We start from the raw sequence: 19,947 nt of genomic DNA, 5'->3' as shown, positions 1-19,947 counted from the left end.
CAGAAGTAGATTTATTATAAACTGTTTGTGTGCTATGATTATGAAGTCATTTATCGCCTATAATAAGGGCCTGATACAATAAATCAGGCGCGCTATTAAGGAGACAGTAATTGCAGACGGAGCCGCTGGTGGTTGGTTGCGGCCATTCTCAGGCTCGAGGCTCTGATTGGCTCTCATCTGAGGAAGCTCATGGGTTCATCCAACTATTAAGCGCCTCCCTGTCTCTCTAAAGAACATTATAATGCCGCGAGCCTCCTGTTTTTTAAAGCACACGGCGAATTTTTCTTCATTTGCCCACTATATGCTGTTGGTTTTTTTTTTAGTCGGAAAGGGAGTTCAAAGTTGTTTAGGGCTTTTATAGCAGGAGCGCAGCGCCATGCTCTCTCACGCCGACCTCCTGGATGCTCGCCTCGGTGAGTTATCGCCACCCAACTCCGGTCTCCAGCTCCACTGTAAGCTAGAGGAACTTTCAATCTATACAATTATGAATTGATGGTGGACTTAATTCCTAATCTAATTTTCAACTGCGAACTGCCTTGATATTGCAATTCATTATCTGCTGAATTAATTACATCTAGCCCATTTCATCAACCTGTCTAAATATTGATAGAATGCGATCACGGCTTAACGGGATGGAGGGGTAACTTTGTTGTTGGATGTACACCGCACTGGGGGAAAGCTCGCTTGCAGGCGCGTGCACAAGTTCGGACGAATGCCATGTTTTGTTTGATTTTTCTAGGAGAAATGAGAGTTAACACATCCTCTAATGCACGGCTGCTGATTGTTTGCTGGATTTAACGCTGGGGAAAATAAAACAACATTTAAAAGGGCGCGTGCAAAACAAACGGCGGCTTTTATACAGCTCTTGTGTTTAAACTGTGCAGTATTTCAATTTAAGTAGAGGATGTGCTGACCCATTTCCACAGAAATGCCAATGACCATGGGGTGTTTAAACTTTTGCACGCGACTGTGAGCCTGGTGAAACCCTGTTGATGATGGGACTAAATACCTACTGTTTGCAGGTTTGCCTGGTGCGATGGAAAAGCTTAATTCTGTTACCGCCTTTCTTTGACAGGGATGAAGGATGCTGCTGTGGAGCTGCTCGGACACAGGGACGCGTTAAAATGCCGCCTCGGGGGCGCGGACAGCGCTCACCCGGACCTGAGCTCTGGTACTGAGGCCGTGGAGGGCACCACCCTCCTCCCCGGAGAAGACTTAACCAATGGCGGTTCCAACCCCAACGGCATGCCGCAGGTCGGAGGCAAAGAGCAAGAAAAGCAACAGCAGCAGCAGCAGCAGAACTCGAGTCAGGCTGGACAGCAGAACCAGCAGAAACAGAAACGCCACAGAACCCGCTTTACTCCCGCGCAGCTCAACGAACTGGAGCGCAGCTTCGCCAAAACACACTACCCGGACATCTTCATGCGCGAGGAACTGGCGCTCAGGATCGGATTAACCGAGTCTCGCGTGCAGGTGAGAGCCAAAACAAAAACAAATACAAAAACAAACAAACTACCTACAAATACAGAGAGATTTCGTGAAGAGCGATAGCAGCATTTTGATCTTAATCGAGACTTTAACCAATTCAGTAGGCTTTATTAACATTTTACAATCAAAACATGTCAAGACAATGTAAACAAGACACGATTTATATGAACCCTGTGTTCAATTACAGTAAAAATAAGCAAAGACTTAAAATAAATATATAAAAATAAAAATAAATATGTTTAATTAAATTTCAAGAAACACTTATGAGGTCAGCCCTTCGTTCGTGATTTATGTGCATTTCTTAAAGTAAATGAACACCACATTTTAATTTGTTGTTTTTAAACACGTGTCTCTCTCACTCCGTCTTTGAACCATATCACAGCCCCGAAGCTTAATAAAGTCAAATTGATCACAATAATAATCTAAGTATTTTTATTTGTTTACTTGATTCTAACAAGATTTAAATAATCATTAAACAATCATTCGGTTTAATCTGAACCTACAGAAATGCTGCCTGAAAGCTTCCCGTGATCTAAATCCATACACTCGCACCAGATATTAACCTATTTTCAGTTCGCACTTTCTTAATAGATTCAATAAACCTATACGCGTTTTCATAATTACCCGCATCATCATCAACCAAACACGGCATTCCGCGCCGTTAACAGTGAAGTCAGACTGATGCTAATTATTCACCAAACGAAGGCTCGCGACTCATTCAACTGAAGACGATCATCATCATTCATCAAAACATATCGCCCAGTCGTTTCAGTATCAAATGTTATTCTCCACAAAAGAAAAACGAAAAGAGATGTTGAAAACAGCGGGCGCGCGCGTTATGAATTCATTTTCAGCTCAGGTGATAAAGTACCGAGGCCAGCCGACCATTTATCTCCTGGAATGGCCTTTCACCCAGAACGGCTTCATCTGAGCGAAGCTGCAAAATATTATTCTCCCCTTTTATTAAGAAATCGCATTTCTGCCTGTGACAGACCTAAGAGCTTCCGGAACGCGCTTATTATTTAGTCCGGGTTGTTGTTTATAAACAAGGCTAGAACCACTGACAGTATTTGAAGACATTTTACGCATTGACAAGTTTCAAACTGGTTAGTTCTCAAAATTATATATTTATAAAATGACAATATTTGATATTAATACTGTGTATAAAATGTTAACTATAAATAACACTGTTATATCATCAGTAAATGAAGGTTTGGCGCTGGGTGAATAATACACTCTTCTTCATTTTATTGGTCTTGGCCAAATGTGTTTTGGAATTTTCGTAATATTTTCTTTTTTGTTGTTGTTTACATTTTACGGTTAATATACGGTTAAAGAAAATTGTAAAATAACTTCTTATTTAAATACAGTAAGTACACACGCCTCCTTCTGTACAATAGTGTCTCCCCTAAACTCTGCTTAACGCGACTCATTAACACAATGAATAAAGGAATATTTACGTCGTGTATTAACTCAATAAAAAGATTAATTGTTCCCACACTACGTTATCTTCCATTTTACGCGTAATTTGACTTTCAGTAAACTCCCGATTTTAAGAGAAGGCAGCGTAGTAATTTAATACATTTTAAATACTTCTAAGCATTTTAAAAAATTAAGCCAAATAAAAACCTGGACGAACGTGGGGTTCATTCGATCATTCGTTTACCAGAATATTAAATACTTGCAAACGAGTTAAAATAAATATTGTGTAGGTTAAACTGACAAGATATTTGTGAGAGCCCAGGGTCAGATGACATATTTTGATGATGTTCTAAATTGAAAGAGAGAACAGATTTTTTTTATTATAATTGAACACAGTGGAATTTAAGGCTTATAATTTGTGCGCCATATTAAAGAGTGTTATTAAGGATTGTTATGGGAATGATGTGTTATGCTCCATTACAACATCAGCAAAACCGTAATCTGACCGGGGGGCACATGTTTACAAAATAAACTTTGTTGAACGCATGAAGGGTAAAGATTAATAAGGTCATTTTTAGGTTATGTTTTTTTTTTTAAAGGTGATACAGATCATATTTGTTTGATGTTCAAAGAACTCTACATTTTAAAAACAATCGGTTTAATTTTGAAGACAGTATCTACTAATTTACTTATAGCTAACCCTTCATTTATAATTTTTCCAAACGCTCTTCAGGTGTGGTTTCAGAACCGTCGCGCCAAGTGGAAGAAGCGCAAGAAGACCACCAACGTGTTCCGCGCGCCGGGCACGCTGCTGCCCACGCACGGCCTGCCGCAGTTCGCGCACTCCTCGGCAGCGGCGATGGGCGACGGGCTGTGCTCGTTCCACGCAGGCGACACGCGCTGGGCGGCAGCGGCGGGCATGGCGGCAGCGGGGATGGCGGGGGTCCCTCAGCTGCAGCTGCCCCCCGCGCTGGGCCGCCAGCAGTCCGTGGCGCAGTCGCTGTCGCAGTGCAGTCTGAGCGGAGGGCCGCCTCCACCGCCGCCACCGAGCTCCATGGGCCTCTCCAACCAGCCGCACCTCTACCAGTCCGCCTTCCCCGGTATGGTGACCGGGCCGCTGTCCGGCCACAGCAACAGCACCAACGGCTCGCCGCAGCTCTGCAGCTCACCGGACACGGACGTGTGGAGAGGGACCAGTATCGCCTCGCTGCGCCGCAAAGCGCTCGAGCACACCGTCTCCATGAGCTTCACCTAACCGGACAAACACTAAAATACACGATCATAAAAAAAAAAAAAAAAGGAAAAGAAGAAGAAAAAAAAGAGTTAAAAAGAACATTAAAGCCCCCCCCCAACCCCCAACCCACCGAGTAGTTCACACACAGTGGAGGAGCACTCAGCAGCGGAGGGTGGGGAACGACTGGTCACGATTGGCAGCATGAAATGGGGGAAAATAAATGGAAATTTCAGTAAAAAAAAATCATGATCCCACTGTAAAGACGCCTCGTCAGTTCACTGTAAAAATGCTGCCAACTTAAGAAACCATGTCACCTTAAAATTTCCAGTTCATTGAACTTGAATACTGAGAACAAGGCAGGTTTGTTCTGATTGCTCACTGTTACAAGTTCAATTCACTCCAAATTTTAAGGCGCCACTATTTTCCCCGAAGGCAATGACATCATGTGATGGAAAGCAAATTAGCTTCATCCATTTAAATTCAAAAGCTCCATTCAGAGTCCAGCTTAGGCCAGGAATGGGCTTTTAATCCTGGCCAAAGTGGCCCTGTATTGGCCAGTGTTTTATTCAAACTTTAAATTTGAGTTTAAAATATGAGCATCATCACATGGAGTCGCCACTGTTTACAGTGAATATTTACACCACTGTGAAACAGATTCACTTTCTTAAGGCGTGAAGATGTGAGTAACCAGGCTCTGAATTCTGAATTTACTCCATTCAAATGTGTGCACTGGTTTCACAGGAATAAACACATCGCATCAACCCAGTTACTGCCCTTCATTTTACAAACAGGAGGTTTGGCAGTGTTTTGATGGACTTGTGTTTTCATCATGTGAAACCGAGGCCAACATCTGAGAAAATAAAAGCTGTTGCTTATTTTCAGAGGGTTACCTCATTTTTAAAGTTAAAAAAAAAGTACTTATTTGTTTATTTATTTTACAGCGAGCTCATATTTGAACACAAGGCTGGACATTCAGGTCTTCTGGGCCTTCAGGGCAGAAGAAACAAATAGGCTGTTCTAATATAAACTGCTTCCTTCTGAGCAAACCCGTTTATTGAAATGTCAGTTGAAATTCTCTGTTGAAATTGTTTTTAATTGTTTTCCTCTGATACACGGAGAAAGTCGGGGATGTTCTGTTCTCAGTTAACAGGATGTTAATCCCAGGAATAAAAGAGTAACTCAGACAAGTGTGTCCTGTATAAGACTGTCCTGTTCTGACCCGATGGCCCAGGATACCTCAGTCTACCCTGTCTTATTTATTTATTTATTTATTTATTTATTTATTCATATATTTATTTATTTATTATGAAATTATTCCATTGATCCGAGTCACCTCTGACTGTTGAGTTCTGATCTGTTCATGGCAGCTGTCTCCACATAGTTGGTTTAAAGCATGGGGCTCACGTGGGTGGCTTCTCCCAGGACTGTACAGGTGAATAAAGATGTATTACGAGCCGAAATTCTCCACGACTCCGGCTCGGCTGCATGTCCACTGGCCTAGGAACACAGAGGAGAGTTTCCATAAAAGCGAAAGGAAGTTGAATAGGATGTTTGTGTAGATAAAAAGCATTCTTGTTACCTGCTGGTCTGTTAGTGATATGTTTTGACTTACTGTATGTGCTTATACTGAAATGTGTTTCTGTTTTTTTGTGTTTTATTTTTTTATTTTATTTCTTTATTTATTTGAGGGGGGTTGTTTTTGTTTGTTTTTTCCTTTTCCTTCTTTCTTAAACATTTATCAAACCAAATGCGACACACCTGAACAGGTTTATATCAATTTATTGTAAATGGGTGAATAAAAATCATTTTCAGTAACGTCCAAAAACAGTCTGTCTTTGCCTACGAGCTAATGACTACCATCGTGTGCGTGAATGCAGGCATCAGTGAAGGAAATATATGACTGCTGATGTGAAGGACAGTCAAAGAGACCTATATAAAGACCTCTTATCAGAAAAAACGAATGCTTCTATTACTGGACTTGACTAGGCACCTCCAGACACTTCCTTACTCCTCATGTTGGCTGTCAGAATGTGCTGCACACAGCTTAGGGCTTATGGCTTTATGTTGTCTGGCATCATGTCTCACTGCTTCGCTCAATGTGTCACAGGGAAAGTAAATATTTAGGCTGAGAGCTTCTCTGCTATTGCGTTTGTCAATGCATTAGGTTCCATATCTCCAACATCATCATGAAGATCATTCTTGGATATTTATGGGCCATTACATGCTGAGAGATATAAAGACGGAGCCTCTTAAGAAGAGGGTCCTGTGGAGGTTTGCTCTGATAGGACAATGTTTAGTTTCCTAGAGAACTTGTCAATGGAGAGTTCTTCTCTAAATGAGATGAAGCAAGTGCTAAATCCGTTTTTTAAAGGTTTAGAAACATTTAAAGGCACTGAAACACTAAGCAGCATCCACATTTATTCCCAAGGACATACCGGCGTCTTCAAAAAAGCCCTTATGAAATGATCAAATCAGATATTTTTCCCAAATTAAAGCAAAGAGACGAAGACAAATTGAAACATCTGAACACCCAAGGATTTCCACAAAATAAGATACATCTCAGGTAATAAGTGACATTTAAGCTATATTTAAAATATCCCTCGCTCTCAAGGTGGCAAAATAACACAGAACACAGGTTTCCTTTCACCCTGTCTGTCTCACACACAAACACAGAGCACTCTCAAAGGGTGCCATGGCACAACTGTGAGAACACAGAGATCTAGTGATTGACAACCAGTGGAGATGCATTTTTGTCCACATGGGATGGAGCAGGATTGGAACCAATTAGCGAGTAATCACAGACATGTTTTGCTCCTGCACCCTTTGTGTGCTTTCCTGCAGTTGCCATTGGGGAGGCTTTAGAGGCCACAACTATCTTCTTTGTCCCGCCACCAGCATCCCAATAATGGCCAGTTTGTGTGTGAATGCAGCTACAATAGGTCCTTCAGTCATCAGAAGAGTCATCATTAACAGCTAAGTCTGTTTATTAAATGTTTTCAATACGGTAAGAAGAGCCAGTGATAAATGAAACGTCGTTAAGTAATCACACCATGTTAGTGTTTATAAATAAAGTCAAAAATGGAAAAAACACAAAACTTCCCACATGAGAGATTTAGAAAAATAAAATAAAATGGTGCAGTGCTGTATACAGTGCACCCTGCTAAAGACGCATCAATTATTCCCATCAAAACAGCCATTAAGGGTTTCATTTTCACTGTCAAGCAGTAAAGAATAAAATGTATATTCCATTAAAATATAGTTTGCATCTTTTCAAGAGATTTGTTTCAGCATTTAATAATAAAATGGCCAGGATGTTTTATCACATTCTCAGAGTGTCAGAAGTTCAGTCTCAGAAGCTGTTGGCATTTTCTGGTTCTCGCAATCTGTATAATCCCATATTGAGGTTTACACTCAATCAGTTATTCTCTGCAATCAGTCCCTAGTTCAGAGAGCACCAGCAGCTTCTTGTTCTGATTGATCTGCAATATTTCTTTAAATGTTGACCCCAGGTTTAACCTTATTTCCTTTGTTTTACCCATTTTTATGCAAATATATGTCACATTGTACTTAATGGCTATTTTGTCATAGAGTGGTTTCTACATCTGCACGGTACTGTATAGCGAACAACATTTAATACCACTCACATAAAACTTTACACGTGGACCGGAGAACAGTTTTGTAAACGTGAATGGTGCCGCTTTCCTAAAACTAGAAGAAAAGCACACTATCTTGAAAAATATGAAATGGCTAATTTCAGCGTGCTCTCTCTATATATAAAGTTAATTGTCTCGGAGAATTAGTGGATGAGATCTCATGAAACAACAGAATGTGCTGGGCCTGCAGAAGGCTCCCCCGGTCCCTGCACAACCTCCACTCACACATCCATCATCATCAGCTCAGCATCTGCTCAGAGAGCCAGACTCCCTTTACCTCCTGCGCTCATGCACACACTCCCTTCAGAGCAGCACTTCTTATTCTCTGCACTGGGCCAAATTTATGGTAAACATCGTGTGATGATCAGATGATTGTGAGACGTCAGTGAATGGGAGTCTGTCAGAACGGTAGATTATGGTATTGATTCGCAAGAAGTAGTGAGTTTTGTTGTATAACAGACACCACAAAACCACAACCTAGTGCTAACTTTGTGTTCTCCTGGCTCCGGGACACCTCATTCAACTTATCAGCTAATTACCAGACCCTTAATGAGTTGAATCAGGTGCTTGGGAGCATGGAAATTGTGCTCCGCTCTAGGCCTCCACAACTGGATGGGGACATCCTTGCTTTAAGTGGAGCCACTGTGCTTCAGGTGTACAGTAGCACTTATTAGGAACTTTGCATTTCATTTATTTATGCCAGTGAACAAGTAATGAGATGAGGGGGCAAACAGAAGGTACATAAATTGCCACCTACCCACTGGGTCTTACGGATTTCGAATCATCGTCCAGCACGGCTTTGTGCAATTTTCAAAATATGGGCTCCAGTTCATTTTCTATATTATATAGACATTCTTCACAAAAGTTCCCAAGTGGATCATGGCTTGGTTGCATGATTCTTGGATGCTGATGAAAATCTCCAATATACAGGTACTATTCTAGTTTCCAAGAATAAAACGTTGAAGCCAAGAACAATTTAAGAATATTTGTTTGTGCAGCTGATCCTATAATGAATCATGGGACAAACAGAATTTATATTAATTGCAGCCTAACCTGTTACTACACATGGCACTGGAAATGATTAAGGGACTTTTATTATATATTATTATAAGAAGAGTTATTTTTTTATTTCTATATGTTTTTTTTTTTTTACTTAAGGTTATTTGAAGGACCCTCCATTGAAAGGTTGTTTCTACCGAAAGCAACCAATAGCGTCTCTCCAAACAAATCTTGTTGGCACCATTAGATTTAAGAGTGTAAATCCTTCCTTACCTTTGTAGGGTAGTTCCAACGATGTTTTCATAGCTCAGTGTTAAACATGTAAACCCAATCATTCAGAGTGGATTGATATGAAACTTAACCAATTAAAATTTAAAACAAAGAAATGACCTGAGACATTGCTAATGATTTAATGCTAGTTCTGAGAAATTTAGCTTAGAGTATATTTTAACATCCATTTATGAAAGTATGGATGTGGAGCTTTTGAAAAGCAGCTTAAATCTCTGTCAAGAACACAAAAACCTTTGCTCTTGTCTCACAGAGTGCTCCCTCACCTCTTTTCCTGTAGTCTTCCTGCTGGGCCTGCCGATACTTGCCCTTGAGTTCCTGTGTTTGAGCAATGGAAAGCACCCTATAGGCCCTGACAGGAGTGGCAGCTCAACGGTAAATCAGAAATCAGTGCCGGAGAGAGAGAGGAGCAAGCCACCATGAAGGTCACAGCCATGAGCGTGCCATCTTCTCATGTCTGTCCACACAATGCACACAGCCGTGACCAGCAGGACGTCCCTGTCTGAGACCAGAGAGGACTGTCCATCATCATCTGCTTAACCCCGGGTGGTTTTGATACCCAATTATCCTGCACAAATTCATGACATTTAATTGCTCCTGCACACACACGCATATATATATATATAGATAGATAGATAGATAGAGAGCAAAAATGTGTTTTTATAAGTCTGTTGTTAAGCAGATATTGGCTGGGTTAGAGATTTATTGTCAATTCCTCAGAGTAAACACACTAATATCAATAGTCTATATCAAATCTGGAAGATGATCTCAGCAGATATGCCGAGGTCTTTTATTTACCAAAGGAGAAGACTTCATCTGGCCACAGGAAGCTTGGCCTATTTTCTCACGTTTGATTACTGCCACCTGCTGGTCAGTTGACAGTTTGATGGAAAGCTGGAAGAATTGCCATGACAGAAACAGAGAAGACAGCTTCGGCTGTTAATATTATTTGTACGGATTAAAATGGACTTCAGAATTTGACCTGAAATGAAGAGTTGCAAAAGGTAGCACTGAAATTTAAAGATATATTGCGTACTGAAAACAAGTTCTCTTTTTAGATTATAGGCTGCTCACATTCATGTGTGTGGGTGAATATTTACACTTTACGGCTTCAATAGAAACTCTTATAAATACTTTTCACACTGGATTAGCTCTCAGTAGCTTGAGTACGAGCCAGAAATGGCATACGCCAACCTCCTATAAATACTCCTGGATTCATTTCAGGCTTATAGCCTGTGGTCATAGTCAGTCTGAATGGGACACTATGACTTGTTCACTTTCACACAAAACGCCACCTTCTGTCACTGATAAAAGATTAGATTTACAGAAGAAAAACTGCTCATAGCTCAGTGTAAAACAATGATTTTTACTTGGAGGCTCACACTATACTGTGCCAATTTCTCCTTTAACCATGCAGTAATATGAGTCCCCCACTGTTAACACTATTAGTATTATGAGGGGAACATCATTAATATAATTTCAGAAAAGGAAAGCAGCCCAGTAGAAAGTCTGCTGACCAGAACAGACAAGGAAAGATGTACGTGGTCCAATACAACGTATATACAACATATATAAAAATGTGTTTTATATGAAACATGCAGAAATTGTGAGGAAGTTTTTAGAGATATAACAGTCTTCAGATGTTTTGTTCCAACATTTGAAATTCCAGTAGACTTTCATAAGATTGCCCTTGACCATGGAGTATTGTTTTTGAACCTACAAAGGAGTCCAGAAAAATGAGAAGCATTTCACTTGTTCTATTATTGTGAGAAGTCTGTAGGCACAACACACAGGACAGTTTTAATAGAAGGATTTATTGGGTGTAGGTTTACAGTAAGACCCGCTGTAGTGGTGAAAATGGCTGAGGGCTGTGCTGATGATGAGTGACCCCCAGGACGTGCCCTCAGCCATTTCAACTGGACACTGTCAGATGAAACTTCTCATTTCCTGATGGGACCTGGAACTTTGATGTCCTGGCCCTTCTCCAGCTTCTTCTCACACTCAATCAGAAAGTTGACACCATCTACCACACACTGAACAAGCTCCACCTGCAAAGACAGAGCTTCAGATCAGCCTCTAGTGACCCTTAATGCTCTCAAATGTTAAAACAGCTCACACACAGGTTAGAAATACATAGCTGATGTCCATAAAACAACATGTATCTCCATTTTTGTCCAATTCTAGTTTATCATTTGAACAAAGCAGCTGTGCTTTGTGAAAGTTTCAGAAATGGACCAATAGAAATGCTCCAAATGCTCTAGTTTCTTTAGCCTATACATTTATTATTTTGGAGATGTTTTTCTTTCAACAGCATTGATAGAATCCATACACTGCAAAAAAAGGGGGTCTCTTAGCAATGTTATATCTCTCATTTTGAGAATATTCAATGATTAATGAACTTGTTTATAGATGTATTTCAATAGTTTTATGTCATTATGTCCAGTGAAAGTATTTTATTCCATTGGCAGATTCATTGGCTTGTATTAGGCAACATTATTGGACTTAAACAAGATGCATATTTTTTGCAACGAATAAGGGCTCAATTAAGGGCAGGGAATGTTGTAGAGTGTATCAGGACAGTGTTAAATATATAATGGTTTTCCACACAGAGCAGAGACCTCTAGTATGTCAGTAACCTGACCTTAAAGGAACCCGCCTTTCTTGCATTTGGCGGTCAGATGAATTTTCAATATTTGTGAGATTTTACGCAGCAAAACTAGTCATCATTTATTTTAGGCAATATTCAAACAGCACCCTTTCAAACTCTCTACAGAAAGCCCTATTTTCATTGTTGTTTATAGAGCAATGCTGCATATAATTAGCCCACCAGTGTTTTATTTAGTGTTTAAACAGGGTCAGAGGCCCACAAATATTACCATACACTGTCCAATGTTGACCATTCAATATTATGAATGACTAATGTTGATCGAGTTACTGCTATTTCATTCCAAGTAGCATCTGCTGTAGGTGTTTTTTGTTGTTGCAGCTAAGTGGCCATAAAAGGCCTAGTGTAGTGAACAGAACATTTCTGTTTGTTTTTTAAACCCAAAAAACAAGTGGCATTTGCAGATTCTGGGAATACATTGTCACAAAGGCTTTTTTTCTTGCTGTAATAAACTGTATGTCAACGCCTACAACCCCCAACCTCAGGTGACTTCTAGTTGGAGGATTTACTATCACCCCACCCATCTCAATCCTATTAAGGTGTTTGCTGAAGATAAGACTTCCTGCAGAATAGGAGTTACTTACTTCAGATTTGCCCAGCCGGTCCAGGTTGGAGATGTCAAAAACGTCTCCTACAGCAGCAGTGTCTACTCCTCCTGTGCCACGCTTCTGTAGCCTGAGATTTTCCAGGATCTTGGAGAAACGAGGGTCCTTTGGGCAAAAACACAAAAGATCTATATTCACAGTCTACTTCAGCTGAAATTAAATTGTTTATTTCGCTTAACCACCATTGTTTTACAATCCCTGTGTCCATCCCACTCTCGGCTGGTCAATGTCCACACGGTACATGTTACTTATGTAGTGTGGCCCTGCTGTTGCAGTGCCGAGACAACAGAAAACCAGCTCTTTGCCTGTTGCAGTACCTTGCTGAGGAGTGGCAGACGGACATGGACTCCAGCCCTGAGTCCAGTTCCCAGATTGGAGGGGCAGGTCAGGATGTAGCCCAAATGTTCATTCCACATGAACTCCCAGCCTCTCTCCTTAATCAGCCTCTCCACCTTAAAAGAAGCAGTAGCACAAACAAACCCACTGATTTCTGGTTCTTAGCTGTGAACATGATCATGAATGATGTTCTTCCAAGTGATTTACACATACGTCTTTCAGTCCTCTGCAGAATCTGTCAAAGACTCTCTTCATATTGCCGCCCTTCTCCATGGAGATGACGCGGGTGTGGTCCTCCTCATTGATCCAGATTAAGAATGTCTTCTCGTTGTTATGCCTGTGATGTGACACACCCATTTGTTTTTGAAACTACTCTCCAGGTTACAATATAAAAATGGCAACACTGAATAAGAGCACCTGAAAATACTTAATTACCACGCTCTCAAACACTGCCATTAGATTAATACATTAGACAACAGTGTTCACAACAATAAGACACTAAGCCTATATTATCAGGACCATAAGTGACCCAAAAGACTTGACATTAAATGATTCATAATCACAAATACTATTTTCTTTATTTGTTTTTTTTTTAATTAGATTTTGGTGTTGTTACAACTATATATATATATATATATCAACACCTCTACAACTTTTATATTGTACATATCTAACAATTTGAAACTAAGTTCTTTAAAATTACTTTTTGATGTCACAAAAGCCAATCACATTTACATATGTCTAATTATTCGGTGTATGGCAGTTAAACTTTGTTTATGTTAACTTTGGCCACCTGAATGTCAGTTCAAACTGAAGATATAATGAATATTACAGTCCAGACTGTCCCCATTGAATAAGACACAATTTACAGGGGAACCAGTAAGAACACAAGTCATTTGCATATTTCAGTCTTAAAGACACAGTCTGTTTAATATTAGTACCAAAGTGAGACTGAAAAATACAAGTACGAATGAATTGCTGAATTGGACCGTTTTCCCACCATCTTTGCTTTCAAAAGATTCCACGACTTTGATGCGTTAGCCAAAGATACTGGTCAGTGGGAAATAAAAGTGGTAAGTACGATATATAACTCTGGAATTTCACACACAAGTTCACATGCTATTTATGAGTGGTCAGTGGTGCTGGTCTCATGCACCATACCAGATTCCTCTGGCATCTGGCCAGTCACGAGCCATTCCTGCACAGGTCAGCAAGGGGGAGACAGGCTTATCAAACAGGAAGTGATCCTAGGGTGGACAGACCAATAAGGAGCAAAGGGAGGGGTCAAACAGAAAGCGACAGGGTCAAGGTTGAATGCAAAAGGTCTTTTTCCCCACAATCTATTGGACTGCACTGAAATCTTCCAATGTACACTCCTCTAGCCAACACTTGGCACTGAACCTAGTGACCCTTGGCTCACGAGCAGCTGGTCCAGAACATCACATTTCATTTTATCTTTTTCTATCTAGATTATAAAAGTGTTGAGCTGTACTAATGATGTGTTGGCAACGGCTTGAACAGATGCAGGTATTGCTTGATTACTACTACAGGGTAGCTTCTGTCTAACTGGGGATAACTACATTCTATTCTTCTTCCTTACCAAATTCCTCGAGCATCAGGCCAGTCTCTGGCCATTCCAGATGCAGTGAGGAGAGGAGACACCGGCTTATCAAACAGAAAGTGCTCCTGAGAGGCCAGCATGGGACAAGAGTAGCCATACTGGTGTTAAGTGCCGTCAAACAGATACATAAAAGGCTTGCATCTGGAATCTCAGAAATGGAAGTAATCTGAATGAGCTTCATAAACACAGACAAAACACTGTAAAAAAAAAGGGATGTCTGTATCTAAGCTTTATCTCTCTGGTTTTATGAAAGGTCTTACATCAATCAGCTGCTGCTGCTCCTTATCGGTCATGTCAGTCAGGCTGTAGTATTTGCCGGACAGGTCTCCTTTCAGGCCAGAAAGAGCCTGGACCGTAACACGCTCCACCTCACGTCTCTCAGCGCGTGTGCAGGCTGGAGGGAGGCCGAGGCCTCGAATACTGCGGCCAGTGCGCACACGAGACGACAACACGTACTTCTCATCAAACATCCCAGAGGTGAGCTGCACCAGAGACATCAGCATCAGTTTCATCAACATAAACAACAAGAGAGTGAGTGTTCTGCATTAAAATTCAGAGTTAATGAAGTCATAAGTCATTACTAAAAATTAGAATGCATTATTTACACCCTGATCATTTGTTATTCTTACATAATTTTACTGTAAAATGCAGCTGAAATGAGAAATTAAATTTATGCTCCATACAGTGGAGCCTCACACAGGGACAGCTATGTTTAAAATCAGGATTTCAACTGATGACCCTTAATTTTGGGGTCCACAGCAGCGAGCTGTTTAGTCTGGGGAAGCCCAGGGATGTACTGTTTACCTTAGAACTGTCCAGGTCTGTAGGGTGCTTCATGGTCCTTGCGTCATAGCCGTTGTGACGGTCCTTGATGACTGGGTCAAACAGGTCAGCAAACACCTGAGGATTACAACCACACTCATTAACTCAGGCCTGGAGTACTACAAAGATTTCACGGCTGTAAAGAGTCTAGGGCGAACACACCTCGTAGCTTTCCTCATCTCCAGCCACCATGCCCACAGTCTTGATGAAAGGGTGACCAGGATTGTCCACCCCAGTCTGAATGCACTGGTCAAGTGTCCAGTTGTTTGGAGTGGCCTTGTCCCTCAGACGAGCGTAGATAGCAGGGGTGAGAGCAGATGCCATGCAGTTGTTATGCTTACGAAGATCTGGGAAATCAGCACTGTACGAAAAAAAATGTGACAATGAAAACATGATTATAAATTGCAAGGTCATTTAGCAGATGTTATCCAGAGCAATACAAAACCGATACCTGTTACAGAGGCAGGCAAAATATAATGTTTGGAGTCTTGCTCAATGTAGTGTGTTCACCTGAGCAGGTATCTAAACTCCTGTTGGCTGCATGGAGGGCAACGTTTGACCACTATGTGCCATGTAATATATTATGCTACATGATGTCGTTTTTAATGCAAAATATCTATCTTGGAAATGATATAGCAAAAAGAACAGAGCCGTCAATATCTCTATGGTAACATTCAATATTTAAAAAATTTTAAAAGTAAATTTGCAATATTCTTGCTATTATTTTTGGTCTTACACTATTGATCTTTTATGATATGACATCACAGATCCTACAGACATATGCAGGGGCATACATTACATTTAAATGTGGGGCAAAATATCTTGAGAGCAGTTTTTATGGGAATTGCCAAACGTGTGGTTGTTTTAAGTACGGTGACCAGACATCCTCTTTTACCCGGACATGTCCTCTTTTTTAGACTTAAAAAAATGTCCGGGCGGAATTTCACAAACGTCCGGGATTTTGTTTTTCTAGAGCTTACATAAAACTTCGAGAAGCGTTTCGTTCACAAACTATTCCCGCCCTCCCCTACTCCGATTGGTTCGCTTGAGTAAGAAGGGGGCGTGGTGAAGTAGCCTAAAATCTTCTGAGTGGACGTTCTGACTGTAGAGCTACCGTTATTGGTGCATAACCTTCTCTGTAAACATTTAATTGGTCAGTCTGCACGTCAGTAGTCCTTGTTTACGTCAGGCAAAGCTCATGTACCTACCCTCATCTCGAGCAGCTATGCCGAAACATAAATGTAAGTTCTCGAATGAATTAAAAAAGAAATTCCCATGTTTTGTGTAGCAAATAAAGGTGTAAGTGACCTAATAGCAAACATAGGTTAAGCTAAGAATACAACGGCAGCGAGGAGCGTGACCTCATCACCCCACGAGATGTTTAAATAAAACATAGGTAGTGTATCACAAAATGCTGCCAACTGAAATACAAGCAAGAGATAGCCACAGCCCAAATCCCCTTTTGAAGAAATTGTAAGATTGTTATGGTGATAAGAAATAGTTTTACAGTTTTTTTATTTAGTTCCCCGTGTACAGTTTTGGAACACTCAAACAAATAACAGTAAACTAAGATTGTGTAATGCACCGGAGAAAAACAGATTTAACACGATAACAAATGACAACATTAAAAAATGGGTTTGAGCATGCGCAGAGCTGCAAAGGAGCACACTTCGACTCGTCATAACACCCACAAGTAATACCCAGAATGGCATCTAGACAACACACTATGGGCATTGTGGCATGATTTCATCTGAAAGATCCTTAAAGGAGCACTACCTAATATATTTACCTTAAAATTACAGCTTCACACTCACGAGGATGCTCCACTGACACGTACTAGTGTTTCTTAAACGGAAAACCATAATGGCTGACTGACAGATAAACCACTTTAAACAGGCACCTCTTTATTAAAGAGGTATATTGGAGAGACCGCCGCTCTGGGTGTACTAGTGCACTAGTGTGTGTGTGTGTGTGTGTGTACACTGCCACAGATGGCTTAAATACGGAAAACACATTTCGTTGTACAATGACAAATAATTGTACATTGCACATTAAATTAATACAGCAGTGGAACAAACCATTGTGTGGTTTGTTTTTCCCAAATTCATATTACTATTTATTATGTAAATTTATTTTTATTATTATTTATGTAAATTATATAGTTATATTTATAACGATTACTTGGGGGTACAACTCTGTTTTTCCAGGAAGTAAGGTCGTACACCCCCACCCTTGTGGAGTTCTGCCCCGGACTTATACACATACTTTATAAATGTACCGTTTTCAACACATGTAGAAATGTTTTGGTATGATATTGATTATAAGCACACAGTAATATGTACGAAATGATAAAGGACTGAATCTTGTACTTCATTGTTTTGACCGAGTACTCACTACCAGAACATTTTATTACAGACACCTTGTTCAGTACAAAATCAGCTGGTGTGGTATTGCAGATGCAGACAGTAGAGTAGAGTGTGACTCTGTGTCTCTGGACCTGATTTATAGCTCTTCTATCTCTGAGCCAAGTGTGTAAGAAAGCACAGGAAACATGACTGACCTGACCTTCTCACAAACACACCACCCTCCCTAGGATTTAAAGAAAAATGTACCATTTACTCACTGTAAACTTGTGATTTAACTCGATTCATGTCTAAGGTCACAGCAGGTTAAAAACAAGTTATGTTTACATTTAAGTCATTTGGCATATACTCCTATTAAGAATGACTTACAGTTTTAATGTAGTGGAAATGTAGGTGAATGTAGGGTTAGGAATCTTGCCCATGGCCTCTAATAAGTCTATTCCTGTCAGAGCTGGGAAGCAAACCCAAACCTGCAGTGTGTAACCTTCATTCAGCCTTCCATCTGTGAAGAACTCTAGTACATATAAACTCTCCATCTGTGTCTTTCTGAGACACGGCTGTATATATCAGCTGCTGTAATTTCTTACCTGGGAGGATAGAGCTTCTTCCTCTCGTCAGCAGAAACACCAGAACTGCTCATCAGGTAGCCAGCCCCCAGGGTGCCTGCCCCAAGGCTGGCCACGATCACGGCCGAATTGCGGCCGGACAGCATTCGGGTGAAAGTGCTCGCCATCTTCACTGCCTAGATGTCCAGTCAGTTGTACTATGAATCAGGATGAACAAATATGTGCACGTTTTTTAATTACTCTAGTTTCATTTATATTTTATCTTAAACCTTCTTCAACAATTTAGGGCTCATTGCTCAGATATATGACATTGCCTGTCATTTTCTCAGAAGTCATTTTTAATATGTGCCTTGAACTTTCCTTTAAGGTTATGTTTGTGTTCTTGAATTTCAGATGACCGCAGATGTTCTAGAGTAGGTCACCTCAGAAGTTCATTCACATAGCCTCAACTTTGAATGAGCTCACGTCTTGCATAAATTTCAGTCTAAATGTTAATGTAAAGTGCAGTGTGAAAGGACTCTGAACATTCTGAATTATTTTAATTACACACAGCAAATTTGCCAGTGTCAAATGAAAACTTTTAGTGTAAAAATGTAACAATAATAGTGTTCACTTAACACTGTTGAATTTGCTGTGTAATTACAAGGATAGCAGTATGACATTGAGCTGTGACCTTTATAAATATATATGATTTTGAGCCATGATCAGACACGCCCAGGTGATAAGTGACATCATGGTCCTATATAGAAAACATATGAAAATGATTGTTGTCTCCAGATAAAGTTTTAATGCTAGTCCAGGGCTATTTTGGAGGCATTATTGAAGGTAAAGGCGAGTGCTGTGCTGAAGCTGAAATGAGCAGTGGCGACTGTATTAATAGTAACAGGTCCAGATTAAGCAATACTGCCAAGTCTTTGCTGGCAGTAATAAGCTCCACTGGCCACATGATCCATAGTGACATTCTAGTCCGGTCAGAGGGGCTTACAAACAGTCAGCAGACTGAGAAAGAAGCACTGGGGTGAGGAGGACCTGCAGCGTGAAAGCCACTTAACCCTCAGCAAGGGGCTCTGAAACTGAGCATTTCACAAGCGCCTGTTCTTATCTTGACACAAGCAATAATAATAATCAAACTGAGGGTTACAATCTGCTCTAAACTACATTGACTACACTGACACATCCTGACCTAACAAGTGACACTGTAAATATATCTCAGTTTGTCCCGTTTTTATTTTTCAACATTATTTGAGCACAGATGTCCTTTATATTGTATGAATATGGATCAATCAAAACGTTTCAAAACAATGTGGAATAAATCCTTTGTGTTAAATGAACTCATATTAAAAGCTAAGAGCATTCTGCTTTCTCCTGTAAAGGTGCAGTTTGGAGATACAGGGCACAATGTGAGAACATTGAGAACCAGTGGCTAAATGAGGCTTTGTTTACACAGCAAAAGTCCAAGAATCAGTGTGAACAATACAACATTAATAAATTCAAATCTGAACTAAACATACAAACATACTATAATTATTTAATATTCCTACAGATCACCTAAACACAGTATAATCTGCTGTTTTACCATCAATTACTAATTAATTTAATGAACTAAACATAAATGTCATATATCAGTGAAAGTTCTCGGCAGTTCGGCTTTACGCTTCACTCACTGTATTTTTGTAGAAATCATTTTCATTAATTAAATGTACATCTGAATACTTTGTAAAAATGGAATACTAAAGCAACTTTATAAAAGCTACTCACAGTACTCAGAGTGCAGAGAAGGGAATGAGTTCCAGTCACACACACTTCAGCAGGTAGGTGAGTGTAGAGTGGCTCTGCTCTGGGCCTGAGCTGCCAATAAAGAGCTGATCCCAGCAGCCAATCCACT

The 19,947-nt window shown here is 40.4% G+C and overlaps 2 protein-coding genes and 1 long non-coding RNA gene across 5 annotated transcripts; 1 reads left to right on the top strand and 2 right to left on the bottom strand.

Annotated features, from left to right (window-relative positions):
* The first annotated feature begins 316 nt into the window (after positions 1-316).
* LOC136677046 (homeobox protein orthopedia B-like) lies at positions 317-4,165 on the top strand. 2 transcript variants are annotated; one of them, XM_066654410.1, is made up of 3 exons: positions 317-452; positions 1,076-1,473; positions 3,644-4,165. In XM_066654410.1, the coding sequence occupies exons 1-3, from the start codon at positions 377-379 to the stop codon at positions 4,163-4,165; spliced, it is 996 nt and encodes a 331-aa protein (XP_066510507.1). In that variant the 5' UTR covers positions 317-376. The 2 variants fall into 2 exon arrangements, with proteins under 2 accessions (XP_066510507.1, XP_066510508.1); XM_066654411.1 differs by having other exon boundaries at positions 377-413.
* LOC136677047 (uncharacterized) lies at positions 1,679-9,586 on the bottom strand. The gene is made up of 3 exons (XR_010796334.1): positions 9,351-9,586; positions 5,478-5,641; positions 1,679-4,176 (listed from the first exon to the last, which is right to left on the bottom strand). It is a non-coding gene; the product is annotated as an uncharacterized lncRNA (long non-coding RNA).
* Positions 9,587-11,024: 1,438 nt separating this feature from the next.
* On the bottom strand, positions 11,025-18,229 carry LOC136676358 (creatine kinase S-type, mitochondrial-like). Of its 2 annotated transcripts, none has more exons than XM_066653306.1 (9): positions 18,084-18,229; positions 15,296-15,494; positions 15,116-15,211; positions 14,572-14,793; positions 14,291-14,376; positions 12,904-13,027; positions 12,672-12,806; positions 12,334-12,459; positions 11,025-11,132 (listed from the first exon to the last, which is right to left on the bottom strand). In XM_066653306.1, exons 1-9 carry the CDS (start codon positions 18,227-18,229, stop codon positions 11,025-11,027), a joined length of 1,242 nt encoding a protein of 413 aa, XP_066509403.1. The 2 variants fall into 2 exon arrangements, with proteins under 2 accessions (XP_066509403.1, XP_066509402.1); XM_066653305.1 differs by lacking the exon at positions 14,291-14,376 and adding an exon at positions 13,852-13,937.
* Between the last annotated feature and the right edge of the window lie 1,718 nt (positions 18,230-19,947).

Source organism: Hoplias malabaricus, chromosome X2 (assembly GCF_029633855.1).
Source record: "Hoplias malabaricus isolate fHopMal1 chromosome X2, fHopMal1.hap1, whole genome shotgun sequence".
NCBI lineage: Eukaryota > Metazoa > Chordata > Actinopteri > Characiformes > Erythrinidae > Hoplias > Hoplias malabaricus.
This window is presented reverse-complemented; position numbering and strand designations above follow the sequence as displayed.

Coding starts and splice junctions, on each gene's coding strand:
- LOC136677046 (XM_066654410.1), top strand. CDS start 377: ATGCTCTCTCACGCCGACCTCCTGGATGCTCGCCTCGGTGAGTTATCG. Junction 453..1,075: donor CTCCGGTCTCCAGCTCCACT/GTAAGCTAGAGG, acceptor TTTCTTTGACAG/GGATGAAGGATGCTGCTGTG. Junction 1,474..3,643: donor TAACCGAGTCTCGCGTGCAG/GTGAGAGCCAAA, acceptor AACGCTCTTCAG/GTGTGGTTTCAGAACCGTCG.
- LOC136676358 (XM_066653306.1), bottom strand. CDS start 18,229: ATGGCGAGCACTTTCACCCGAATGCTGTCCGGCCGCAATTCGGCCGTG. Junction 14,794..15,115: donor CAGACCTGGACAGTTCTAAG/GTAAACAGTACA, acceptor TCTCTGGTGCAG/CTCACCTCTGGGATGTTTGA. Junction 12,460..12,671: donor GTCTGCCACTCCTCAGCAAG/GTACTGCAACAG, acceptor TTTTGCCCAAAG/GACCCTCGTTTCTCCAAGAT.